The 9,644-nt window shown below is 44.7% G+C and overlaps 1 protein-coding gene and 1 pseudogene across 1 annotated transcript in view; both read right to left on the minus strand.

Annotated features, from left to right (window-relative positions):
- GAK (cyclin G associated kinase) overlaps positions 1–9,644 on the minus strand; it is a gene marked incomplete in the record, with an annotated part of 102,613 nt that overhangs the window by 4,637 nt on the left and 88,332 nt on the right. Inside the window, 2 exon segments of the mRNA XM_014586055.2 lie at positions 7,081–7,197; positions 8,785–8,907. Coding sequence (XP_014441541.1) covers positions 7,081–7,197; positions 8,785–8,907 — 240 coding nt within the window.
- On the minus strand, positions 77–1,156 carry LOC106734408 (60S ribosomal protein L23a pseudogene; annotated as a pseudogene).

Below are 9,644 nucleotides of genomic sequence, written 5' to 3' on the forward strand. Positions count from 1 at the left end.
ATCCCTTCTCCATTCTCCTCTCGGGATCTTGGGCACGCACGCACACGTGCCCGGCGTGAGTTTTAAGCCACCGTGTCCAGGACATGAACCGTGGTCGACTACGTGGGAGTCCAGCGACATAGCCATTACGCTAACTGCTGGTTCCCAGTCTTCCAGAGTTTTGTTGAAGTCCTACTTATTGACTTTTTTTCTGATGGATAATGGTTTAGGTAACAAGGCTTTTTGTCCAGTCCTCGGTCCCAAAGATTGCTCCATGTGTTCTAAAGGCCTTCCACTCCCATAGAGTACAGTTTAATCAACTCTAAGACAGCTGATGCAGGCTGTGGGTTTAGGTTGAGGGTCCTTCTTTGCCTATGATGTCCAGTTGCTCCATAGCCATTTGCAGAAAGGCTTTTTGGCTGGCCTTGTGTGGGTCTATATCTGACACCCCTTTTCTGTCCCACTGTGTGTCTATCCTTCTACCAGCAACATGTTATCTGGATTTCTGTGCTACAAAGTAAGCTTTAAAGCCAGGGGGAACAACCTCTTCCTTTTTCTTTAAGGATATATATATTTTTTAATGGTGTAAAAAAGTGTATTTGGCATTAGCCAGCTGGACTCAGTTTAGATTATTCCAATTTTGTTGGCAACATCCAAAGCATCCTAATCGGGAGCCAGTCGCACATCTGCCTTCTTCTCCCCATCAGGCCTGGTTAGAGTGTTGACCCTGGCCACATCAATATCAGAGAGCTTCTTCACAGTCTGTTTGATTTGGTGCTTGTTGGCCTTGACGTCCACAATGAACACAGTGTGTTGTTGTCTTCTATCTTCTTCATGGCAGACTTGGTGGTCAGGGAGAACTTGATGATGGCATAGTGGTCAAGCTTGTTTCTCCTGGGAGCACTCTTGTGAGGATATTTAGGCTGCCTCTGCAGCCGAAGAGTCTTGGGCCCCTGAAAGGTGGGTGATGTACGGATCTTTTTTTTGTGGCTTTGGATGCCTTTCAGCACTGCCTTCTTGGCCTTCAAAGTCTTTGTTTTAGCTTCAGCTTTGGGAGGGGCAGGAGCTTCCTTCTTCGCTTTTGGTGCCATCTTGGCGAAAAGCTTTAAGGGTTCGAACAGTGTACACTGCCCCAGGGAAGATGGCTATGCCACAATCCTTTTTCCTCCAAGAATTCTGGAGATACATACACACATTTGCCCAGCGTGAGTTTCAAGCCTCTGGATCAAGGACTCAAATCGTCATTGGCCATGTGGGAATCCAGCACCTTAACCACCACACCACCTACTGGCCTCCAGAGTTACTGTTTTGTTTGTTTGTTTTTTAATTTGTTTTTGCTAGAGGGCATGTGCACTAACCAAAGAAAAAGGGGCTGAGGGGACAGAGGGAGAGTGAGAGAGCACCCCCTGTGAAGGATGGTCACGCTGCAATCCCTTCTCCATTTCTCCTTTCAGAATTTTGTGTACACGTGCCCAACACATTTTGCAAGCTGCCAAGTCCAGGACCTGAAGCACTGGCCAGCCATGTGGGATCCAGTCCTCTTAACCATCACACCACCAGTTGGCCCATTATTCTTTTGTTACAAAAGAATTTTAAGCCACTCTAGTTCTTTTGCCTTTCCAAATAAATTTTACAATAAGCTTGCCTGTATTACCTTGTTTTGGTAGGAACTGTATTAAACTTATAGATCAATATATGGAGAATGGGCATCTTTACCATTTTGGATCCTTCCACTCATGGGCACTAATGTCTCTCCATTTTTTTTAGATCTTCTCTGATTTTTTTTATCATGTATAGTTTTATAGTTTCACCATACAAGTCCTATACACAGTTGTTAGATTATACTTACATGTTCTTTTTTAACAAAACAGTGATTCTATATGATGATGTTTTAAATTGTTTCCTTATGTATTTGCTAGTAAACTGGAAAACAATAAAATTTTATGTATTGGTCTTGTATCCTGTGACCTTACTGAACTCATAGTTCTAAGAAATTTCATAGATTATATGAGATTTCCTGCATAATCATGTCATCTGTAAATAGGAACAAGTTTATTTTTCTCTTTCCAGTATTTATAACTTCTACTTCCTTTTCTTGCCTAAAGGTAGCTGGGGCTTCCAGTAAACAGATGTGAAGAGAGGACATTCCAAAAAAAACTTTGTTCCTGATTTTAGGGGGAACATTCAGCTTTCACAATTAAGGACATTAGGGTCAGCCAGTGGCCTGGTAGTTAAGGGAGGTGGACCCACATGGGTGACCATATGGTTCAAGTCTTGGGCCCAGCAGCTTGAAAAATGCAACCAGAATATGTATATGTACATTCCTAAAATCCCTAAAGAAAGGACCATTTCCCATGGGAAAAATGTTTTCTCCCTCACTTTTCTCTCTCTCTCTGGAAAGTACATTTACTCTCTTCCAATTAGAAAAAAAAAAAGAAAGATGTTAGTTATGCATGTTCACTATTAAGTTGATGACATTCCCCTCTTATTATTACTACCTTGATGACAGCATTTTCATAAAATACTTGGTAAATCCTTTTTATACATTTTTTTAAAAAGTTTACTTATTCCATGAGTAAGAAAAAGAGAAATACAGCACCGTGATCTACTTTCAGAATCAGCCAGCCTGGATCATGGGCATGTGTGCCACAATCTACCCTCAGCATCAGCCAGCCTGGATCATGGGTGTAGTCCAGGAGGTCCCTGGATGTGAACTGGTAACCTTCTTGCATGGACTGTCTTACAGGGCATCATATTTTAATGCTGTACCACCATCTGGCCCCATTTTTCTGCAGTCCTGATATGACCACATGACTATTCTTTGGCCAGTTAATTTGGCATATTCTAACTGATTGACCAAAATGCTGAACCAGTCTTGCATTCTTGCAATAAACACTACTTGGTCATGGTGTATAATTCTTTTTATATATTGATGAATTTCATTTGCTATTATTTTGTTGAGAATTTTTATGTCTATCAGGAGGGATGTTGGCCTGTCATTTCCCTTTTTTGTACTGTCACTGTCTGACTTTGTTACCAGTGTAATAATACTAGCTTCAAAAAAATCAACCGAAAATTGTTTCCTCTCTTTTAAAGTTCATGGAAGAGACTGTGCAGAATTGACATTCTTTAAACATTTGGTAAAATTCTCTAATAAACCCATCTGGGTCTGGAAATTTCGTTTTGGGGAGGTTTTAACCATGAATTCATTTTTTTCCTTCTCTTCTTTATCTCTCTCTCTTATTTTCACTATAGGGTACATATGCTCACCAGGGGGAAGGAAGGGGGGTTTGGGGGGTGGGAGGGAGAAAGGGCGAGAGGGAGGGAGGGAGAGGGGGAGAGGGGGAGAGCAGATATTTTTATTTTATTTAATAAAAATTTCCAGAGGGAAGGAGAGAGGGAGAGAGGGAGAGAGGGAGAAAGGGAGAGAGAGAGAGAGAGAGAGAGAGAGGAATCTCCCCCTGGAGGCAGGGTGGCCATGTGACAATCCCTTCAGGATTTCCCTGTGTATTTTCCAAGCCCGGTGTATCTTCCAAGTCGCCAGGTCTGGGACTTGAATGGCACAGCCAGCCATGTGGGATCCAGCAGCCTTAGCCACCAGGCCACCTGGTTGGCCCAAATTCATTTCTTTATTATTACAGAAAGATCCACTTCATATTCGGTGAGTTTGGTTATTTACTGGTTTTGAGAATCTGTCCATTTCATGTAGGTGATGGAATTTATGTACATAGAGCTATTTATATTCACTTATCTTTTTTTAAAAAGAATTATTTTATTCAACTTATGTATTTATTTATTTCAATTTTTCAGAGAGAAAGAAAAAGAAAGAGAGCAAGTGAGAAAGCAAGCCGCCACAATAGGCTTGAACCACAGTAGGCCATGTGGGAATCCAGCACCCTTAACCACCGTGCCACCTGCCAGCCCTCTCTTATCATCTTTTTTGAGCCTATATGGTATATAGAGATGTCCCTTCATGGTAACTTGTATTATCTTTCTTACTTTAAAATTTCGCCAAAGGATGAGTGCCTTCACCAGAAAACAAGAGAGAGGAAATAAAAATGCACCAACCCCTCGCCCCTCCACCATGGAGCATGGTCACAGTGCAATCCTTCCTCTAGCTCTCGTTCCTTTAAGGACTTTAAGCATACATGCACACATATCTGAGGTGTTTTTCAAGCCACTGGGTCTAGGATTTGAACTGTGCAGTTAGCATGTGGTATCTAGCTGTCTTAACCACCAGGCCATAGGCGAGTCTCTCGTCTTACTTTTTAATTATTTATTTCTTCTATGAGAGAGACAGACAGACACAGAAAGGCAGCCCAATATGGTCCTTATGCCATGATCCATGCCCAGCCAAGCAGCCTGGATCACAGGCATGCATGCATACACTCAGTATGTAAAGGGAGACCCCAGGATGTAAACCCGAGATCCTCTCGTGTGAGTCCAGTTACAATACCACTGTGTGACCACTTGGCCTTCTTCATTTTTTTAGTCACTCTCAGCAGAGGTCTGTCAATTTTATTGATTTTTTTCAAAGAGCCAAGCTTTCGTTTCACCGACTGTTCTCTATTGCCTTGTTTCCTGTTTCACTGATTTGGGCTCTGTATCATTTCTTTCCTTGCTTTGGGTTTATTTTACTCTTGTTTTTAAAATTTCTGAGACATTTCATCTTTTCTAAAGTAAGCTATAAATTTAATGCTGTAAATTTCTCTATCAGGGCCAGCAGGACTCCCACATAGGTGACTGTGGTTCGAGTCCTGGACCTGGCAGCTTGCTTTCTTACTTCCCCTCTCTCTGGTCCAATTAAAATTAAAAATGATAATAATAAAATAAATAATTATTTTTTTAAAATTCTCTTTCAGCACACTTTTGGCTGTGTATCCCAGAATTTCCATTCTGTTCAATGCATTATTCTGTTTTCCTTGAGACTTACTTTTTGACTCAGGTGTCCTTTAGAAGTGTGCCTTTTTGTATCCTAGTGTGAAGATTTTCCTGTTATCTTGCTGCCACTGATTAGCATTTGGTTTCATTATGGTCAGAGAACACACTGGATATTTTAACTCTTCTAAATTTGTTATGGATCATGGTATGGGAAGTGGCCTGTTTTGGTGGAGGCTCATCAGGTGCACGGAAAGGCCCTAGTTCTGTTGTCATCATGTGCAGTATTCTCTGTACTAGGTCCTGCTGGCTGGCACTTTTCAGTTCTTCCACGTCCTCCCTGGTTGCTCTATCTCTTGTGGAGAGAGAAATGTTAACATATCCAATTATGCTTTGGGTCTGCCTATTTCTCCTCTCAGCTGTACTAGCTTTTCTTCCCTCAGCACCACTATGTCTTCTGAGGGGCAGCGACACAGGGTGAGCTGCAGGTCACTCATTGGGAGAGGTAAGGGCCAGGGCTCAATCCTAGGAAGCCCTTTCCTCTTGTTCAATCCCTGGCAACCCAAGAGGATTCAGAGTTCTAAGCAAATGCAGACCACTCTCCCCAAGGGAAGCTCTCCCTGTAGTCCCATCCTGCTCTCAGACAGTTTAAGACAGAGACTGTACAGAAAACAAAGACAAAAACCAATGGATATTCTCAGACACTGCAACCTGAAAAACAAACAGGGAAAACCATTAAAGGAAAATAAAGAGTATTCAAAGAATGAAAACATTGAGGGGACTTAGCTGTTTAGTAACAAACTTTTTTTTTTTCTCTATAGGGTGTGTTTGTTCACCAGAGACAGAAGAGACAAAATGTGAGAAATCACCCCCTACCCAGGGAAGATGGCCACACCATAATCCTTTCTCTTCCATTCTCTTCTCGGGATTATGAGCACACATGCACACATGCCTGGTATGAGTTTTGAGCCACCAGATCCAGGACTTGAACTACAGTCAATCGTGTGGGAATCTAGCACCTTAACCACTATGCTACCTGTTGGCCTCCTTAATAAACTCTTTTTTTTCTTCTTGTTTTTTGGGGAGAGGTTTTCGCTATAGGGTGTGTGCGCTCTCCAGACAGACAGAGAGAGACATAGAGACAGAAAGCAAGAAATCACCCCCCAGGGGGGATGGTCACGCCGCAATTCCTTCTCCTCTATTCTCCTCTCGGGATCTTGGGCACGCACGCACACACATCCGGTGTGAGTTTTAAGCCACCGGGTCCAGGACGCGAACCGCGGTTGACTACGTGGGAGTCCAGTGACATAGCCATTACACTAACTGCTGGTTCCCATCCTTAATAAACTCTTGATAAAACTTCCCTAAGGGCAGAACAAAGAGGGGGATAAGGAGAGAAGAGACAAGAGAATTAGAGCTCCACCAGAAGATTCAACATGAGCATTACAGAAATTGAAGATACAGAGAAAGGAAAAAAATTACAGAGACAAGTCAAGGAGTTTCCCCAGAGCTCAGGAACATCAGGAGCCCAGCATGAAAGCTGCCACTATAACCCGCCAGGCTTATTGCTGGTGAAAGAAGGCCAGATGCAGGAGCAGTCTGTGACTGTTACCAGCAACAAGCATCCTGCAGAGATGTCATTTCAAACCTGGAATTCCAAAAAAGGCATCTTCAGATAATCATTAACCCCCTGATCCAAAGGTACGGGAAGAGAGGAAGACAGAAGAGCTACAAGGACCTAGGGAGATGGATCCCAGAAAGTGAACCTGAGAAACCACAGGGTGACGGATCAGCAATAGGGACAGTAGGCCGAACCTGAGATAGTCATGGAAGCTGGACTGAGGAGGGAGCATGGGCATGGTTCTTGAGGCCCATCCTTGGCTAGAGCACTCTGAGGGTAGCATTCTAGCAGCCCAGCAGAGCCCAGCCATACCCCATTCCCGGACAGACTCCACCGCTTCTCGGGCAAGACAGTGTGCACACTGCAAAGCCAACAAAGGTCAGGCAGCAGTGCCGGTTTTGGTAATGCCTATTAGCCTGTTCACAAACACCTGGGACAGGAACAGACACATGTCCCTTGGGTCACTGGGACCTGGACTTGGGAGTCTTAGTGAATATATGCAAAGAGCTCACCTTGGTCTGCTCGGAATTGGGCAGACAAGAATCAACTTCCTACAAGAACACACAACCCCCTTCTGACATAAGACATATTCTTCATGTTACCTTGGAGGCTGGAGCTTAGGTCGCCAAGGTCAGCAAATGGGTCCAGGCTCTGAGACTTGGTCCGGCTGGCCTGGGGGCCAGGAGGGGCCAGCTGACCTCCAGGAGAGAAGAGAGGGCCTGGAGAAGGGGACAGGGCTTTAGAAGAAGCACCTCTTGGAGTCACACACCCTCCCTGCTCTTCCTTCCTTGTAACCCTACCCAGGCCTTACTGTAAGCTCAGTCAGCATCTGCACAGCTTTGCAGAGACCCGGCCAGAGCACACAACATGCCAGTCCAGGCTCAATCACACACTCGATTCAGCTGTCTCCAGTGCCCCACACAGCTCAGGGAAATGATCAGGCCATTCATGTCAAGAACCAAATAAATGTTCATGCCATTCTGCTTTTGTAATACTGCTTCTTAGATCTAAAATGTGAATGTTCTTTATGATATCCTTTATAATAATATAAACTTGAGAATATTTAAGTATAACATAATGAAATAGTTAAATAATTATATAGCCAGTTAATGAAATATGAAATCATTAAAAATGATGGCTATTTATATTATAAAAAACTCTCAAAAGCCAATTATAAATTCTCTATGCAAAAAAATACAGAACATTAACTCTCAAAAGTGACAGAAATAGCTAAAAGCATGCAAAGTAATAGTTAATCTCATTCAAAACAAGGAAATGAAAATTAAAAGCACTGATTATCTATCAAGTTTGCAAAACATTTTGAAAGTTGTCACTCAATTTTGGCGACAAACCAAATGCAAGAACTGTTCCTGAGCAAATGAATCAATAAAATGAACTCCAAAAGGGCCACATGCCAAAGGCCTTATGATTATATCAGATGGGCGAATCACATCAGAAACGTCCCAGACAGAATCACGGGCGAATGAAGCAGACAGCTATTCACAAAGGCCAATGTGCCATGTAATCCATGTTCCCAAAAAAGCCTGGTGATACTGGCTGGGGCACAGATACATGGTAGGCAGTGTCATTCTTTCATGAGGGCTCTGCAGAAATGCAGAACAGCCAAGAGACACAGAAGCATGCTACGGTACATCACAATAAATGAACTGAGTAATAAGTAGTACCTAAGGTACACAATCACATTACAAAACATGTATTGCAGGGACCAGCAGTTGGCGTAATGGCTGTGTTGCTGGACTCCCATGTAGTCAATCGCGGTTCAAGTCCCGGACCCGGTGGCTTAAACTCACGCCGGGCGTGTGTGCGTATGTGCCCAGAATCCCGAGAGGAGAATGGAAGAGAAGGGATTGCGGCGTGGCCATCCCCCCTGGGGGGTGATTTCTTGCTTTCTGTCTCTCTGCCTCTCTCTGTCTGTCTGGCGAGCGCACGCGCCCTATAGCAAAAACCTCTCCAAAAAAAAGAAGAAAATAAACCATGTACTGCAGAAAAAGGGGAAAAGGATCACTCTGGAGCACAAAGCACTGGCCATTATTTGGGAGGGGCCAAGATAATGACATGTGGCCTTGTAAGCCTCTGTGTAATCCAATCAAGAAGGCACAAGCAAAAGTGTTGCAGCGGCACAAACAACCTTGCAGCTGACCAGGTGCATGGAAAGTGTAACGCAAACATGCCCCAGGCCTGCCTGCCTTTTCCAGGAAGAGGGGATCTAGTTACGTTATGTATAAAATGGAAATGGTATAAAGGCCACAGCAGGTGCCAGCGGGAGCCCAACTCATGCATCATACCTTCTGTGGCTGGCAAGGAGGCCGGCCCAGGCACAGCAGTCTCAGCCCAAGCATCCCATCCTCCCAGCAGATCCGGGTGGCTGGATGAGGCAGTCATCTTGCTGGGCTCCGCTGGCAGGTCTCCTGGGAAGAAGGTGCCAGAAGAGAGCATGATCACGGATGTCTGCCAGCCCCATTCCTCCCGGAGTGCGGCAGCACGTTGTGTTCACACGGGAATCCCCGTTTCTTCCTGCCTCTGTAAGAGCTGGGCTGTGCTCAGGCTCTCCCGATGGCAAACACCCTGAGTACACTGGGCCAGGACCAGTGGCCACATCATGTGACTGACTAGATATAAGGGAGGGGAGCAACAGGCAGGGAAGCTCACAGGACCACAATGAGAAGAAGAGTCCACAAATCTTTCACTGAAAGGGTCTTCGGGGATTCCTTGTCATTTATAGTTGCCTGTCCCAATCTCCAGAACCTACTCCTTGCCTCTCCTAAAATTCCCCTGAGCCCACAGCGACGGTAGACACTAACTTCCCTTCCCATACTGAGGACACATGGCCATACTGTTCGCCTCTTGAGCATGGCTGTACTCCATGCTGCTCGCCACAAGCCATCCCCACAATGTTAAGTTACCACCCCTGAGCCCACCATGGACCGTGCCATGCTGCTTCCTGCTCAGAAGATCAAGAAGAAAGAATGTGAGTTCCTTGCAGAGGATAACAGCCAGGGGACAGCCTGATGCCCGTCTCACCTAGGAGTGAGCCATGCCATGCCTAACACTTCCGGGACTCAACACTTCTCCATATAGACGCCCCAGCCTTTCATTCCTCCATGCTGCGCTCTCTCCGACACTGGCACCTTGGCATTCCTTGACC

This window comes from Tupaia chinensis, unplaced genomic scaffold (genome assembly GCF_000334495.1).
Source record: "Tupaia chinensis unplaced genomic scaffold, TupChi_1.0 Scaffold000111_1, whole genome shotgun sequence".
Taxonomy (NCBI): domain Eukaryota; kingdom Metazoa; phylum Chordata; class Mammalia; order Scandentia; family Tupaiidae; genus Tupaia; species Tupaia belangeri.